The sequence below is a fragment of the Geotrypetes seraphini genome, chromosome 3, assembly GCF_902459505.1.
Source record: "Geotrypetes seraphini chromosome 3, aGeoSer1.1, whole genome shotgun sequence".
In the NCBI taxonomy this organism is placed as follows: domain Eukaryota; kingdom Metazoa; phylum Chordata; class Amphibia; order Gymnophiona; family Dermophiidae; genus Geotrypetes; species Geotrypetes seraphini.
The window spans coordinates 5525181-5544017 of NC_047086.1; the positions used below are offsets into that span (position 1 = coordinate 5525181).

The 18837-nt window shown below is 42.3% G+C and overlaps 1 protein-coding gene across 5 annotated transcripts in view; it reads left to right on the plus strand.

The window, feature by feature from the left end:
• The window catches only part of CDK19 (cyclin dependent kinase 19), a 276135-nt gene that overhangs the window by 219214 nt on the left and 38084 nt on the right, over positions 1–18837 (plus strand). For all 5 annotated transcript variants that reach the window (XM_033936298.1, XM_033936299.1, XM_033936294.1 and 2 more), the window contains exon 7: positions 12967–13110. In XM_033936298.1, the coding sequence (XP_033792189.1) occupies positions 12967–13110 (144 nt within the window). The remainder of the gene's footprint in view (positions 1–12966; positions 13111–18837) is intronic.

An 18837-nucleotide genomic window follows, 5' to 3' on the forward strand; every position in this document is an offset into this window, starting at 1 on the left:
CAGCAGTTTTGGATTCAAAGTTTCTTTGGATATGTAATAGTGCATATGGATATGTAATAATGTATATTCAGAAATGAATGTAAACAAAAATATGATTTCTGAAACTTTTATTTCATGTTAAAAGGAAGTCCTTTGTCCAAAGCTAAGGACAGTCTCTGTTAGTGGATTGGCTGACAGCCAATGATGTCTTGCAGGACAAAAGGTACATATTGGGGAGCAACGAATTATCGGGTTGAGATCTTTGTTAGAAAGGCCAGCGTTTGGCAGCTGTAAAGACCTCCCAGATGACGCAACTAATCTTTTGATAATTCATTATGGCAATTAATAAACGTAATAACTATTTTAATAAAACTTGTGTCATTTTCCATGTACTTTTTACACGCCTAGAGCGACTGCTGCTTAAAAGTGCGCTTGTGTCCAATTACCTTGCTTAATACCCATTAAAAATACATGATTAGATTAACTTGTCTCTTCTTTGATATTTCTGGGCCAAGACTGTAAAGTCTGGTATTGCCCTAGGTTCCAAATGCTGAAGTTGCCATCCAAGCTCACTCCAGCCTGTCTAATCATCCCGTTGTTTGCAGGATATCTACCATAAAGTCTGGCCAGTAACATTCTCATGTTCCATATTAGTGGAGTTCCTATCGATGCCCTCCCCAGCCCGATCCTACACCAAATCATCACATATGGGACACAGACAATGTAAGTCTGTCCAGTACCGGCCTTAGTTCTTTAATTTACATCCTTTGTTTTCTAATTAGAGATCCTCTATGTTTATCCCACGCTTTTTTGAATTCTGTCACCGTTTTCCTCTCCACCACTTCCCTCAGGAGGGCATTCCAGGCATCTACCTCTTTCTCCGTGAAGAAGAATTTCCTAACATTGCTCCTAAGTCTTCCTCCCTGCAACCTCAAATTATGCTCTCTAGTTTTACCATTTTTTCTTCTCTGGAAAAGATTTGGTTCTATATTAATGCCTTTCAAGTATTTAAACGTCTGCATCATATCTCCCCTGTCCCTCCTCTCCTCCAGCGTATACATATTTAGGTCTTCCAGTCTCTTCTCATATTACTTTTGGTTCAAACCCCTTACCATTTTCGTTGCCTTCCTCTGGACCGCTTCAAGTCTCATTATATCCTTCATCAGATATGGCCTCCAAAACTGAACACAATACTCCAAGTGCGGCCTCTCCAACGACCTATACAGGGGCATTAACACCTCCCTTCTTTTGCTGGTTACTCTTTTTTTATTCAGCCTAGCATCCTTCTGGCTACAGCCACTGCCTTATCACACTGTTTAGTTGCCTTTAGATCCCCAGATACAATCACTCCAAGGTCCCTCTTTCCATCTGTGCTTATCAGCCGCTCATCTCCCAGCACATATGGTTCCCTTGGACTTCTACCCCACAAATGCATCACTCTGCACGTCTTTGAACTGAATTTGAGACATCCACCACCCTTTCTATGAAGGAACTATTTGTGTGTGTAACATAAACATCAGACTGCCCACAAGCCAACAAAGTGCTCAGAGATATTCTATAATGGGAAAACAGGCATGCGCAGCATAAATTACATAATGTTGGGTGCACAGATGGTGCATAAAAGACAGCCAAATGTACACCTGCTATAAATAGCAACTAAGGGCTAGATTCTCAAAACTTCAGGTTGCCTTTAACGCGGTCGCCAAACTGGTTCCAGATACTTTAGCTAGCCTATATGTATTTTAGTGGTGGATTAATTATCAAAACGGCTTTCGAGCAGTCTCAGACACTGCCGTGAAAATGGGCTCTTGAATATTGAAATAAGCACTCCAGTGGGTTCTTAAATATCGCCGCGTCTTTCTCTAAGAGCGGTGTTGGCTTTTGGCGACAAAAATCAGCGACTGATCTGGGGATTCCGGTCTAGTGCCAGCAGGAAGCACGAAAAGCTTGGCCTTGTCGAGTGCGCCACTGGCTGCGAAATGGGAACCGGGGATGGAGAGGCTCAGCATGGGGCAGGGCACGGAAAGATCGCTCCTGCCCTGTACAACGCTGGACCACCAGGGATTAAAAGCAGCGCAAAAGGTGGGCACGGGGGGGGGGGGGGGGGGTGTTAGTTTAAGTGGTTAAAAAAAAGTTAATCGGCCGGAATGGGAGAGAGGAGGCATCCTTCCTGTCCCGGCTTACCACTAGACCACCAGAGGGGGTACAGGTAAGAAGGTGAGACAGAGTGCAAAGCTGGCATGGAGTGAGGGGTGCTGGGTACAGAGCCTGGTAGGTCAGGGAGGGAAGAGGGCTGGGTGGATAGCTTGGCAGGGAGTGAGGGGAGGCTGGGCACAGCCTGGTAGGGCATGGAGTGAGGGGGGCTGGGTACAGAGCCTGAGAGGGCAGAGAGGGAAGAGGGCTGGGTGCAGAGTCTGGCAGAGTGAGGGGGACTGGGTACAGAGCCTGGTAGGTCAGGGAGGGAAGAGGGCTGGGTGGATAGCTTGGCAGGGAGGGGGGCTGGATGCAGAGCCTGGTAAGGAAGGGAAGAGGGCTGGGTGCAGAGCCTGGCAGGGAGGGGGGCTGGGTGCAGAGCCTGGCAAGGGAGGACGTGAGGGAGAGTACACTAGGTGCAGATCCTGGCAGGGCATGGCATTTGAATATTAAGCCCCTGTCTTATATTCGAGTCAACCATTTTTCCTCCTTTTTGGGGGGGAAAATGGGGGTCTCGACTTATATTCGAGTATATACGGTAGGCATTATAGGTTTTAGGCTAAAACTTGAGACTCAGAGTGGAGTATTTATGATTAGAGTTAGGATCCCAGGATGGGGATCTGAAATAACATATGTTATAAGAGATCCTATGATCTGAGTATAATATGCACTATGATATACCCACCTTGGTAGCTGCTGGTCACCTGTGGAAATAACTTTTTGAAAACAAAATCTTTTGGGATTAAATTTAAAACTCTTAAATGATAAATATTTGACATCATAATTGAGCATGAATCAAGTTCGTTTTTGAGTATGATGTATTTTGCCCTTATTTCTATACTGATCGTGTAATTATTGCGGGCAAGATTTTTACTAAACCCATTCTTGTGTTCCTAGGGTAACTGTGTTACTGACAGGTCTGCCTGTTGTTGGTTTTTTCAGGGGTTTTTTCAATGGCACAGATATTTTGAGTGTGTACACACGCAAAATATCTGTCCAATTAAAAAAAAGAAAAAAGTCTCCCTCCACCTATGATGGCCCTTCCTGATGAACGTGGCACCAGGAATCCCCCCCCAAGAGCGAAAATTGGCAGGACAGATGCCCACTCCCTCCTGCCACTGGATGCTCCCCCTCTCATACCTTTGTTAAATGTTGGGAGCTGGAGGGAAGCAACGTCCCTTCAGCTCCTAGTCCTGCCTGTCAAAAATGAAAGGCCTTCCACTGTCCGATGCACCATGTGATGCACGGGGAGGAGCCTAAGGCCCTGATTGGATCGAACACCTAAGGCCCCTCCTAATCAGGACCTTGGGCTCCTCCCTCTGTATCCTATGTGATGCACAGGGAGGGGGCCTAAGATCTGACATCTGATTTACTCAGGCTCCTCCTTGTGCATCACATGGTACACCGGACAGGTGGGACTCAGAGCTGAAGGGACTGTGCTTCTCTCCAGCTCCCAATGTTTGACTAAGATACAGGGGTTGTGAATGTTATTTATTTCTTTATTTCATTTTATAACTGTATTGATGTTGTAAAAAATAAGTTAAAGTGCAACAGTTTACATAACAGAAATATCCTCAAAAAGCACTTACATACTATGCACGAGAACATGAAACAACTCTCCCTTCCAACCCCTCCCTCCCATTCGTCCTAGATGTGTATGAATAGAGTTTAAAATAATCTCAAATCTAGTAAGTACTAGCAGCACAGACCAGATGTATTACACATATCAGCAAAGGTGGAAAGAAGAGGAAACAAGAGTTGGCATGATTAAAAGGTGAAGTGAAAGAGGCTATTAGAGCCAAAAAATATCCTTTAAAGAATGGAAAAAGGATCTGAATGAAGAAAATAAGAAGAGACACAAGCACTGGCAAGTTAGATGCAAAGCATTGATAAAGAAAGCTAAGAAAGAATCTGAAGAGAAACTTGCAAAAGAGGCAAAAACTCAAAGCAATTTATTAGGTACATCAGAAACAGAAAACCGAAGGAATCTGTGGGACCATTGGATGATCAAGGAGCAAAAGGGGCGCTCAGGGAGGATAAGGCCATAGCAGAAAGACTGTATGAATTATTTGTTTCGGTCTTTACGGAAGATGATATAAGAGATCTACCTGAACTGGAAATGGTTTTCAAAAGTCCAGGCCTGCAATCATCCCCTTTTTATTTAACCAAAATGTGCAGTGTAGCAGTAACTAGCAAATTTCATGCTGCAAAAACAAAAGTACTTAGCTGCACTTCCGGGTCTGCAAGGCTAGGATGCTGTCTTGTTCCTGCTGCCTTCCCCGGTTATTCCACAGCTAGTACTCGATGCCCAACAGCAAATCCCTGTTTCGCTGGTCAAGGCTGCTTCAAGTTCAAGTTTCAAGTTTATTTATTATTTGATTAATTGCCTATTCTAAATTCTAAGCGATGTACAAATCAGCAAAATACATATTTAAAATATACATGAAGTAGACATACAAAATTAATAAAGGGATAAGTTTTCAAAAAATAATTTAAAAAAACAACTAATTAACGCAATACATGACACAGTAGGGAAGGCAGGAAAGAAATACAATCTTAGAAAGGAAAGAGTCAACAATTAAAGGTTAAGCACAAGAGGAATGGAAAGACTACTAAATAGGTAAGTTAAAAACAAACAAACAAAAGAGCAGTTAACATTTCAATTAAATATTGAATGCATCTTTAAAAAGAAAACTCTTCAGGGGTTCATAACAAACTGTCAACGCGCACATTCAATACAGCACACCACTTCTTGGCAGACAAATCTGATCAATTTCTTTGACTGGGTGACCAGAGAATTGCATAAAGGATGTGTGCTAGATGTGGTGTATTTGGATTTTAGCAAAGCCTTTGACAGTGTTCCACACAAATGTCTAATAAATAAACTGAGTGCCCTTGGGATGGGTCCCAAAGTGATGGGCTGGGTCAGGAACTGGTTGAGTGGAAGGCGACAGAGGGTAGTGATCAATGGAGATCACTCTGAGGAAAGGGATGTTACCAGTGGTGTGCCTCAAGGTTCTGTTCTTGGGCCTGTTCTTTTTAACATTTTTACAAACGATATTGCTGAAGGGTTGTCGGGCAAAATTTGCCTCGTTGCAGATGATATCAAAATCTGCAATATAGTAGACACCCAGGATGGTGTGAATAACATGAAGAAATACCTGGCGAAGCTTGAAGAATGGTCTGAAATTTGGAAGCTAAAATTTAATGCTAAGAAATGCAAGCTCATGCATTTGGGCTGCAAAAACCAGAGGGAACGGTACAGTTTAGGGGGTGAAGAACTTATATGCACGACGGAAGAGCAGGACTTGGGTGTGATTGGATGTGATGATCTTAAGGTGGCCAAACAGATTGAAAAGGTGACAGCAAAAGCTAGAAGGATGCTAGGTTGCACAGGGAGAGGTATGGCCAGTAGGAAAAAGGAGGTATTGATGCCTCTGTATAAGACTCTGGCGAGACCTCATTTAGAATATTGTGTACAATTCTGGAGGCCTCCCCTTCAAAAAGATATAAAAAGGATGGAGTCGATCCAGAGGAAGGCTACTAAAATGGTATGTGGTCTTCATCATAAGGCATATTGGGACAAACTTAAAGATCTCAATCTGTACACTTTGGAGGAAAGGCGGGAGAGGGGAGATATGATAGAAACGTTTAAATACCTACATAATGTAAATGCGCATGAGTCGAGTCTCTTTAATTTGAAAGGAAACTGTAATGAGAGGGCATAGGATGAAGTTAAGAGGTGAGAGGCTCCGGAGTAATCTAAGGAAATATTTTTTTACAGAAAGGGTGGTAGATGCGTGGAACAGTCTCCCAGATGGTTTTTAATTGTACATCGCTTAGGTATTGTGATAAGCGATTCATCAAATAAAGGTAAACTTGAAACTTGAAACTTGAAAGAGGTGGAGACAGAGACTGTGTCTGAATTCAAAAGAGCCTCAGATAGGCATGTGGGATCTCTCAGAAAGAGAAAGAGATAATGGTTACTGTGGATGGAAAGACTAGATGGGCCATTTGGCCTTTATCTGCCATCATGTTTCTATGTTTCTATTGAATTCAAGAGGGCCTGGGATAGGTACGTGGGATCTCTCGGAGAGAGAAAGAGATAATGGTTACTGCGGATGGGCAGACTGGATGGGCCATTTGGCCTTTATCTGCCATCATGTTTCTATTGAATTCAAGAGGGCTTGGGATAGGTACGTGGGATCTCTCAGAAAGAGAAAGAGATAATGGTTACTGTGGATGGAAAGACTAGATGGGCCATTTGGCCTTTATCTGCCATCATGTTTCTGTGTTTCAGTTGCTGTTTCATAAATGGCGCTAGGGTTCATGAACGCCAAGAATTACTCGTCTAATAAGTCAATGACTCCACCCCTTTGCAATACCTAAACTAATCAGTGACCACTATTTGCCGTTTTGGCACAGGCCTAATCAGTAGAATGCAAACCATTCCACACAATTATTTAGTCCATTAGGACTGATTGTATTCAATAAATATATCCAGCGCTGCTCTCACTGGTGCCAACTGTCTTTCCTCAATTACTGGTGGCATTTTTTCAATACAGTGCATTTCAATACATTAAGCTCATTCTGAAATTGTTTACAATGGGCAACAAGGGACTCTTCCATTCTGCCCGTTTGTAAACAGGATTGATGTTCTTGTAGGCGGGTTTTAAATGCCCTAGACATTTGACCAATATATTTTGCTCTCCCCTGTCAAGGGACATGTAGTCTAGTTCCGAAGACATTACAGCATTAAAATCCCCCTCCTCAATATTAATTTATGCTTCTCATGGCAAACACAGTCTTAAAAAATCAAGGCTTGATCCAGTCAAGTGTGATTTCCTGATGGTCTAACAACATCTGAACAAAATGGGTCACGCATAACCCTCTGGACCTGGATCTGAACCATCAAGGAACTGTGAAATAGAAGTATAGCACCTCTTTTCCATGTCAGCTCGATCAGAGTAAAACAGTCTCTGAAAAAATGTGAGTAGGAAAGCAGGCTCATACTTAAAATGCATCTTCTGCGATATAATATAATACGAGGGTTTCTTTAAAAGCAAATGAGGCTTGCTAGACAAGTTAATTCCCCTTATGTTTAAAGTAAGACCCTTAAGCATAGCAAGAAGCACACCAGATGAGACTGTATTTAGCATATGAACCAGAGCAATCATGAATACAGATTGTTGTATACCTCCCTTCTAGAAGCCAATAATCAGAACATCCTCAGTCATGAAAAAGACACCAAAACTCAAGCACCCAATCCACCCTTCCCATATCTCCTCAGTACTGTCCCAATCAAGCATGGTTGGTATCCAAAGGTCAAAACCACCCAACTCACCCATACCCCAGTAAAACTATATACTTCATTGGATCATCCAGGCAACTCACACCATATCTGTAAATTGCAAGAAAATCCCTCTCCAAATACACAAACTGAAAAAAAGGTAGAAGACATCCATTCAAGAACATCTGTCGAGGCAATCTTTCTGAGACAGGAAGACAAGTCTCCCTTGACGCATTAATAATAATAATAATTTTATTTTTATATACCGCCAAAGCCATAGTAGTTCGAGGCGGATTACAATAAGAAGAGCTGGACAGTCAGCGAAAAAAATAACAATGAAGTCTTTGAGTGCATGAATATTTGTAGGGAGGGAGAGAGGCGAAGTAAAAGTTACAATGTAGGGACTTCGAGTACATGTAAATAGTATACAGGGATAAGGCTTTAAGAGTTCTTGGTTACAAATCGGTTAAACAGCTTGGTTTACTCCAGGTTATCTTAGTTGCTGCCACTGATGCTGTTTGGAAAATACTGCCTCCTATGGCATGGGAGGCGGAAGTATAGATGTTAAACTAGTGGCATTCAGAATTTTCCAGGTGTCCACTAAGGACCTGATCCTTTGAGTCTAAACCTTCACAGTGAAACATAATGCAAGGGGAAAGGACCAGCAGTATTGCATTTTGTTTTTACTTGGGGGTAATGGTGGACATGACAATGAAGCTGACGGCACAGTGTGCAGCGGCCGCTAAGAAGGCAAACAGAATGCTAGGCATAATCAAGAAGGGTATTACAACCAGAACGAAAGAAGTTATCCTGCCATTGTATCAGGCGATGGTGCGTCTGCTTCTGGAGTACTGCATCCAATATTGGTCGCCGTACCTTAAGAAGGACATGGCGTTACTCGAGAGGGTTCAGAGGAGAGCGACGTGTCTGATAAAGGGGATGGAAAACCTTTCATACGCTGAGAGATTAGAGAAACTGGGTCTCTTTTCCCTGGAGAAGAGGAGACTTAGAGGGTATAGAGAGAGTAGAGAGGGACAGATTCTTCAAACTTTCGAATAATAAAAGAACAAGAGGGCATTCAGAAAAGTTGAAAGGGGACAGATTCAAAACAAATGCTAGGAAGTTCTTCTTTACTCAACGTGTGGTGGACACCTGGAATGCGCTTCCAGAGAGCGTAATAGGGCAGAGTACGGTACTGGGGTTCAAGAAAGGATTGGACAATTTCCTGCTGGAAAAGGGGATAGAGGAGTATAGATACAGGATTACTGCACAGGTCCTGGACCTGTTGGGCCGCCGCGTGAGCAGACTGCTGGGCACGATGGACCTCAGGTCTGACTCAGCAGAGGCATTGCTTAGTTCTTATGTTCTTATGCTGTGTATAAAATGAGAGGTCCTGAGAGACTTGGTAGGTTCCACCAAGCCTGATGCAGAATATGTCCCTCAGCCTGTTCAGGAGGGCATCCAAATGTTACACAGTAGGAGGCACATCTTTTTTATCACCCAACTTAGGCATCCCTTGAAAGCCAAATTATTTCTGCACCCTCGATTTTCTAGATCATCCATCTTATAGAGCAAATCTTCCAACTGAGCTGATAGGGTGTCAAAGTGGATTTTGGCAATACTGATCTTTTCAGCCTGGTCATCAGCCTTGGCTTCAAGGTCTTCCACGTGACTCCCTAGCTCCCTGGATGGAATCTATTTCTTATAAAATACCTTCAGTTTCCTAAGCCCCTTTCATACAGCAGAGCCTTTACTGAAATCAGAGTGCTTTACAGCAGAGGCTTACAGTTCTGCATCTGAAGGGAAATCACACGGTGAGAGGTAGCTGACCAGCAGTACGACTGGAGAACCATGACATGTCCTTCAGCACACAGACTTAGACTTCTGCACCATTATTGTAGTGAGTGAATACAGAAATAAAGCCAAAGATTGCATTTAAACCTAGAGATGGCTATAGATTAAGTTAGATTTAGGCCAGGTGTATTGAGAGCTTCGGAGCTAGGCAGCCATCGTGGTCAATGACATCACTTCCTCCTCTCATATTATGTTAACTTTTCCAGATATGGGCAATCAGTGCTAGTGACTTAGAGAGGAAACTCTCATAAGTTTTTGATGTTTGCAAAGTAGTCACTTCTTTTTCTTTTATGAAATTTGTTTCCAAATATTAACTGAGATATATCATCAACCAAACCCTTTAGTGATTGATTAAGTAATCTCAATTTATAGGATCCAAGATGGTGATTTGAATGGACGTGCGCTGAGAGCTCCATCCAAGAGTTGTGTTCTTGAAAAAGTTTTTCCTACCTGACATGCCGAAACGGAGGTGCCTCGCGGCGCTCCGGGGTGCCCGTTGTCGGCTCTATTGATGATCTCTTAAGACGGATGCAGCAGGTGTCGGCGGAGTTGGGAGGCAGCCTGCTGAGGACGCAGGGAATAGGCTAGAAACAACGTTGAGCCCTGACGTTAGGGCCCCGCCCCCTGCAGCCTCGGCGTACTAGCACCCCCAGGGGTGAGGAAACCCCAGAGCTCGGAGTCTACACTTCCCCAGAGGCGAGGCTGGAACTCCAACTTTAGGAATTCCAGCCAGATCATCTGAAGCTATTACAACGTCGGTGGAAGGTTTGGGCCAGGTGGCTGAATGACAAGAAGATTCACAGACTGGTGAGAGTATTCTTAATATTAAACCTTTGATTCTACCTGAGAAACCAGCAATGGTAACCCGGGAGTCTTTATGGGATCTTATGGCTGGTTTTGTTAAGCTGGTTAAATCTGCAAACACGGGGAACATGAGCCGTTTGATTTAAGGGGGAATTCCTTGATAAAGCCCTCTGGGGCGAAACATAGGTCTGTGTCGGAGTGCCTACCCCCACCCAAGTAGATGCAGATGAGTATCTATGTTTAAACAAATATTTAAAGTATAAAATATTGAGGCTGATGACAACTATGGGTGCCTGAATACAGGTGGTACTGCTGATTAAGCTAAGTAAGACTCTATATGTGATTTACTGTGATGGTTTTGTTAAGGCCATAAGTCCCAATCTTCAACAAATTGAAGGGAAACTACTGGAACATTCTAAAAAGCTTAAAGATATGAAAGTTGAAGTGACTGCTTCTAATCTTTTGCTTCAGAAGCATGACCAGGACATGAAAACTTTTAAGCAACTTGATAAAAGATAATGTCAATCTTAGAAGAAAACAATTCACGGTATAATAATTTAAGATTGATAAATTTCATGTCTGTAACTCCTAGGGAAATACTTAAAAGATATTTACTAGAAATATTGGATATTCCAGAGGAGACATTGCCTCCATTTTCCTCAGTTCAGAAATCTTTAAATGGAACTGAAATGTTGGAAACATCTGATAAAGAAGCAGTGGTGCCATCCACGATGATTATATCAGTAACTCTTTCCATTGATAAAACATGGTTGATGAAACTGTTCAAAAGGAATTTATAGGTCTTAAAGTACAGATGTTTCCTGATTTGACACCAGAGACGCAGAAGCATCATTGATAATTTTTGTTAATGAAACCTGGGGTTATATCTTTAGATGCCACTTTTTGTTTGAGGCACCCTTGTAAATGTATCATTCTATATCAAGCTTTTAAATATGGGGCTTATAATCAAAAGAGAAAAACATCCAAACACCGACCTAAGTCGACACTTGGACAAACATTTCTCAAAAACGTCCAAGTGCCGATAATAAAACCGGGTTTTGGACGCATTTCTAAACGACCTAGGCCTTCATAGTGCCGCTGAATGACCAAAGCTAAACGGGGCATTTCGGGAGGCGTGTCAAGGGCGGGAGTTGGGAGGGACGTGGGCCGGGTTAGACTTAGTCGTACAGCATGTATAACCGAAAGTTTTACAACAAAGCCTAGACGGAACTTGGACGTTGTGACTTAGACCATGTAAAACATGGTCTAAGTCACAAAAACCCACCTAAAATCACCAGATAAGCACTGCAAACACATAAAACAGACCCCCACACACTACCCCAGTGATCACCAACCCCCCCACCCCCATAAAAATTTTAATCATAACTTTAAAATTCTGCCTCCAGACCATCATCACCTGGCCCCTGGCATAGGAAAGCCTAGCCGTGCTGCACAGAGGCCTCTTAAACCATCTTGGGGGTGGGTTAGGGACCCATGCCCATAACCCCTGTAATCACTGCATTGATACTGAAACATGTGCACTCCCCTATACACCCCTAAAACCATTTTGTACTGGCATATAAGTGGCTCCTGCAGCCATAAGGGCTATTGGGGTGGTAGATAAGTGGGTCTAGGGGATTCTGGAGGTGGTTTGGGGGGCTCACCGTAACCTATAAGGGAGCTGTAGGGAGGAGAAGACATGGCACCCTTTTTGTGAAGTTCACAGCAGTGCCCTGTAAGGTACCCCACTGTTTAGGTGGCATGTCTGGGTGTGCAGTCCATCACTTTGCAGACCCCTCCCACGTCCAACAGGGCTTGTTCTAGGCGTTTTGGACTTGGACGGAAAGTTGGACGAAATGTGGTATAAAGATGGATGATTTGATCAGATCAGCAGGACGTATAATTAGCCGATTTTCGAAACGAAAAAAAAGTTGAACGTATCTTTCGAAAATGTGTCTTAAGCTCTTTTTAACTTTGGACGACTTGTGAGATGGACGTAAACAGACTTAGACGTCCCTTTTGATTATGCCCCTCCACGTCTTTTATGAACCAATCCAGCTGACAATCTTTTTGTCTTTATCCCGCTTGGAAAAAGAACAACCCTGAGCCCTATTTGATGGAATGTTCACCTAACTCAATCCTTTGTCCACTCTTTATGTTTTAAATTTGTCTTTTGTTTCTTGCTAGATTATAACATTTTGGATCCAATTGGAGGACTTGAACATAATTAGTCTAATTTATTTTTGTTCTCTGGATATTGAGTAATGATGGAATAATAATTATAAGCCTAATTTTGCTTTCTGTACAAGTTATGCTTGGTAATTCAACTGAAAATCTAATAAATAAATAAATATAGATATTTGTAACATATGTGATTTTTGAGTGTGATGAGATTCCAACAGGTTACGAGTAACATACTCTCTACTTGTCAATATTAAGGTTTTGCTGTAAAGGCAACAGATTCTTGATCAGGAGCCTTTGATAGCCATGTGATTTAGTTATAAATTAGCTTAATATAATACCTACAAACAAGATAGATTACAGGGTTCTTGGCAGAATTAATCAGAGATAATGCACGTGGATCTTTCAAGACCAAAGAGGCTTGTTCGTAGATATAATCATGGTGTAATGTCTAATTCTTCAATTGGTTTAGTAAAAGAAATTTCAGCCTGTCTATGTATCCCATTTTCTGCAAGATCTTTAGAGATATTTGAGCCCAGCATTAGACAATTCTCCGTCACACCATATTTTCTGTACTGAGGTAGTTCATCATCAAAGTACTAATTTATCTGCCCAGTGTCTTACATGCTGCTGAAGAGAAATGATGCTGGCTTTTTGTCTCTCAGATATCTGGGCAATTGGCTGTATATTTGCTGAACTGTTGACATCGGAACCTATTTTTCACTGTCGTCAAGAAGACATCAAAACAAGCAACCCTTTCCATCATGACCAGCTGGACCGCATTTTCAGTGTAATGGGCTTCCCTGCAGGTAATTTGTTTTCAGGAGAAAAAAAGGGTTGTAGATACAGACCCCCAAACCTTTCCACTTGTCTGTGGGTCATGTGCTCCTTGCATAGTAACATAGTAGATGACGGCAGATAAAGACCCAAATGGGCCATCCAGTCTGCCCAACCTGATTCAATTTAAATTTTTTTTTTTTTCTTCTTAGCTATTTCTGGGCGAGAATCCAAAGCTTTACCCGGTACTGTGCTTGGGTTCCAACTGCCGAAATCTCTGTTAAGACTTACTCCAGCCCATCTACACCCTCCCAGCCATTGAAGCCCTCCTCCAAACGGCCATACACAGACACAGACCGTACAAGTCTGCCCTGTAACTGGCCTAGTTCAATCTTTAATATTATTTTCTGATTCTAAATCTTCTGTGTTCATCCCACGCTTCTTTGAACTCAGTCACAGTTTTACTCTCCACCACCTCTCTCGGGAGCGCATTCCAGGCATCCACCACCCTCTCCGTAAAGTAGAATTTCCTAACATTGCCTTTGAATCTACCACCCCTTAACCTCAAATTATGTCCTCTGGTTTTACCATTTTCCTTTCTCTGAAAAAGATTTTGTTCTACATTAATACCCTTCAAATATTTGAACGTCTGAATCATATCTTCCCTGTCTCTCCTTTCCTCTAGGGTATACATATTCAGGGCTTCCAGTCTCTCCTCATACGTCTTCTGGCGCAAGCCTCCTATCATTTTCGTCGCCCTCCTCTGGACCGCCTCAAGTCTTCTTACGTCTTTCGCCAGATACTGTCTCCAAAACTGAACACAATACTCCAAGTGGGGCCTCACCAATGACCTGTACAGGGGCATCAACACCTTCTTCCTTCTAATGACTACGCCTCTCTTTATACAGCCCAGCATCCTGGCAGCAGCCACCGCCTTGTCACACTTTTTTCGCCTTTAGATCTTCGGACACTATCACCCCAAGGTCCCTCTCCCCGTCCGTGCATATCAGCTTCTCTCCTCCCAGCATATACGGTTCCTTCCTATTATTAATCCCCAAATGCATTACTCTGCATTTCTTTGCATTGAATTTTAGTTGCCAGGCATTAGACCATTCCTCTAACTTTTGCAGATCCTATTTCATATTTTCCACTCCCTCTTCGGTGTCTACTCTGTTACAAATCTTGGTATCATCTGCAAAAAGGCACACTTTTCCTTCTAACCCTTCAGCAATGTCACTCACAAACATATTGAACAGGATTGGCCCCAGCACCGAACCCTTAGTGAAACATCTTGAATTTCTTCCTGGTTGCATTTCAGATTGCAGTATTTGGCTCTTGAAATGAACTTCTACCATTCTGTGGCTGTCATGAAATTCTTTTGAAAATGGAGTTAGGTGCTCAGACAGTGTCTGGTTGGAGCCTGCATTAGAATATATGTTCATGCCTAAATATGTGTGTCTCCTCAAGAGGACTTTTGGCGTTTATTTCTGCACGTAGGGCTGGATTCAATAAATGGTGCCCAGCACTGTTCTGTAAAGGGTGGTTCAGATTCTGTAAATGCTGCCTAAATCACGCCTAGCGACGTCTATGTAAAAATTTAGGCAAGGGTTTTAAAGGCCTACATTTCATGCTCAGCGGCACCTCAGTCACTCTTCACCCAGAGAAATGCCCACTTAGGCATTAGGCACCCCTAAGCACCATACAAAAGACACCCAATTAAAATGTTTGCTTTTTTTCAATTGTTGAACCTATTAAGGGGATTTTGCCAATTAAGTTAGGCGCCTAAGTGCCAGATTCTGTGCAAGGACTTTTATCAGCTGAACGCAAGTTGGCCGTTCTTCCGCGATATTCCTTACATCTGAAGATAGAGTGGAATTGTCCTAGTCCGAGAGATGTTCTTTAATTCATCTGGTAATTCAATTGACTTTATTCATCCAGTCACTCAACGACTCGACATGTACATGTTTCAGGAATCTACAAACACATGTTCAAACATATAAAATGATTGAAAACATAGTTCTTTCTATCTTTCTTTCTGTCTCTCTCTCTGCCCAGACCCTCACTGAAGCCGCCTGCCAGTTGTGCCAGCTAAGGGATCCCTTGCCCTTTCCTCAATCCAGCTATGGCCAGCTGCCCGCACACACCTGCCCAACTACACAATGAATAAACGCGTTCCGTCTCCCCTCCAGACCCTGTTCGCTCACCCTTGGTGCTAGATTGCTGCCTGATGCTCCGCAGGAAGCTCGCGAACTGCCAGGCCATGGCGAGCTGAACTGAGCCCCGCGCACACTTCCACACTCCTCCGCGCTTTCACTTTCTCTGGGGTGGGGTGCTGGGGGGCTCCCTCGCTCACTGTACTCTCTCCTACCTGCCCTCCAAATGCCTGCTTCTCTCATCCACCCAAAGCCTCTCTCTCTAGTGGCTATCCCATGTCTCTCTTCTCCTCACCAACCCAAGCCCCAACTCCCAATCAGGCATCTCTTTTCTCCCCCACCCAAATATTATTCTCCTCCTTGTCCTCCACCCTGGTCTTGTGATTGATTCTCTTGCTCCTGCCCCCAGGTCACTGTCTAACCTGCCGGTTCCTTCTTCGGACAGTTGGGAGTGATCTCCCCCTCCCCTCTTGCTCCAGGGGGAGTTTACTTTGGGGGGGTCACAGCCACGGGCATTGGGAGTTTTTGTTGCTGCTTGGGGGGGAGGGAGAAGCCCCGCCCTTCCCTGCCGCAACCGAAAGCGCCCCTTTCCCCCTACGTGCCAGCGATTGTTGTTTTTTTTTCTTTTGGTTTTTGCAGCAGTTAGAGAGGGCGGGAGGGCGGAGTCGCTGCTGTGTGATTGCCAATGGTTCCAGTCTCGAACCGCACTGGCTCCAGGCTCACAATGGGAGAGCGAAGGGTAAACCGCCGCAGGCTCCTTCTATCCTACTGCGCATACGGAGGCACGGCGTTTCAAGTACACAGGCACTGCTAGGGTTTTAATATGAAAAATGGATGGAAGAAATTGCATTACAACTAGTACCATTATGGGGGTGGAGCCTGGGTTGATATTTGTTAGACATCCCTAAAGATAATCGGTACTCGTTGTACTCTCATTTTTTCAGTCACTTCCCCTCTAATTTGGAACTCGCTCAGAAATTTAAAAGTAGCCTTAAATGCTTTCTCTTTAACCCTTTCAGGACCAAGGGACATATTTGTCCCATAACTTTAAAATCCTATAAATTTTGATTGGGATAGTCTACAGTTCTAAATTTGATATGTACGGATTCCATAGGATACTGCCTTTATGTAAACAAACTGGTTCCGACATTCATTCATTAGCGTCGTTGCCAGATTGACGAGAAGATTCACTTGCCACACTGTCCATAAGCCAGAAGTGTGATTTTTTTTAAATAAAAATAATGATATTTCACAAAAAAAATCAATTTTTTGGCATCTGCAAGCCCTTTTTACCATAAAAATGTCGTCAAAACCACAAAAATTGGCCTACGATCCTTATGGTCCTGAAAGGGTTAAGGCTTAAGCCTTAACCCTTTCAGGACCAAGGGACATATTTGTCCCATAACTTTAAAATCCTATAAATTTTGATTGGGATAGTCTACAGTTCTAAATTTGATATGTACGGATTCCATAGGATACTGCCTTTATGTAAACAAACTGGTTCCGACATTCATTCATTAGCGTCGTTGCCAGATTGACGAGAAGATTCACTTGCCACACTGTCCATAAGCCAGAAGTGTGATTTTTTAAATAAAAATAATGATATTTCACAAAAAAAATCAATTTTTTGGCATCTGCAAGCCCTTTTTACCATAAAAATGTCGTCAAAACCACAAAAATTGGCCTACGATCCTTATGGTCCTGAAAGGGTTAAGGCTTAAGGCTTAACCCTTTCAGGACCAAGGGACATATTTGTCCCATAACTTTAAAATCCTATAAATTTTGATTGGGATAGTCTACAGTTCTAAATTTGATATGTACGGATTCCATAGGATACTGCCTTTATGTAAACAAACTGGTTCCGACATTCATTCATTAGCGTCGTTGCCAGATTGACGAGAAGATTCACTTGCCACACTGTCCATAAGCCAGAAGTGTGATTTTTTAAATAAAAATAATGATATTTCACACAAAAAATCAATTTTTTGGCATCTGCAAGCCCTTTTTACCATAAAAATGTCGTCAAAACCACAAAAATTGGCCTACGATCCTTATGGTCCTGAAAGGGTTAAGGCTTAAGGCTTAACCCTTTCAGGACCAAGGGACATATTTGTCCCATAACTTTAAAATCCTATAAATTTTGATTGGGATAGTCTACAGTTCTAAATTTGATATGTACGGATTCCATAGGATACTGCCTTTATGTAAACAAACTGGTTCCGACATTCATTCATTAGCGTCGTTGCCAGATTGACGAGAAGATTCACTTGCCACACTGTCCATAAGCCAGAAGTGTGATTTTTTAAATAAAAATAATGATATTTCACAAAAAAAAATCAATTTTTTGGCATCTGCAAGCCCTTTTTACCATAAAAATGTCGTCAAAACCACAAAAATTGGCCTACGATCCTTATGGTCCTGAAAGGGTTAAGGCTTAAGGCTTAACCCTTTCAGGACCAAGGGACATATTTGTCCCATAACTTTAAAATCCTATAAATTTTGATTGGGATAGTCTACAGTTCTAAATTTGATATGTACGGATTCCATAGGATACTGCCTTTATGTAAACAAACTGGTTCCGACATTCATTCATTAGCGTCGTTGCCAGATTGACGAGAAGATTCACTTGCCACACTGTCCATAAGCCAGAAGTGTGATTTTTTAAATAAAAATAATGATATTTCACAAAAAAAATCAATTTTTTGGCATCTGCAAGCCCTTTTTACCATAAAAATGTCGTCAAAACCACAAAAATTGGCCTACGATCCTTATGGTCCTGAAAGGGTTAAGGCTTAAGGCTTAACCCTTTCAGGACCAAGGGACATATTTGTCCCATAACTTTAAAATCCTATAAATTTTGATTGGGATAGTCTACAGTTCTAAATTTGATATGTACGGATTCCATAGGATACTGCCTTTATGTAAACAAACTGGTTCCGACATTCATTCATTAGCGTCGTTGCCAGATTGACGAGAAGATTCACTTGCCACACTGTCCATAAGCCAGAAGTGTGATTTTTTAAATAAAAATAATGATATTTCACACAAAAAATCAATTTTTTGGCATCTGCAAGCCCTTTTTACCATAAAAATGTCGTCAAAACCACAAAAATTGGCCTACGATCCTTATGGTCCTGAAAGGGTTAAGGCTTAAGGCTTAACCCTTTCAGGACCAAGGGACATATTTGTCCCATAACTTTAAAATCCTATAAATTTTGATTGGGATAGTCTACAGTTCTAAATTTGATATGTACGGATTCCATAGGATACTGCCTTTATGTAAACAAACTGGTTCCGACATTCATTCATTAGCGTCGTTGCCAGATTGACGAGAAGATTCACTTGCCACACTGTCCATAAGCCAGAAGTGTGATTTTTTTAAATAAAAATAATGATATTTCACACAAAAAATCAATTTTTTGGCATCTGCAAGCCCTTTTTACCATAAAAATGTCGTCAAAACCACAAAAATTGGCCTACGATCCTTATGGTCCTGAAAGGGTTAAGCCTTAAGCCTTAACCCTTTCAGGACCAAGGGACATATTTGTCCCATAACTTTAAAATCCTATAAATTTTGATTGGGATAGTCTACAGTTCTAAATTTGA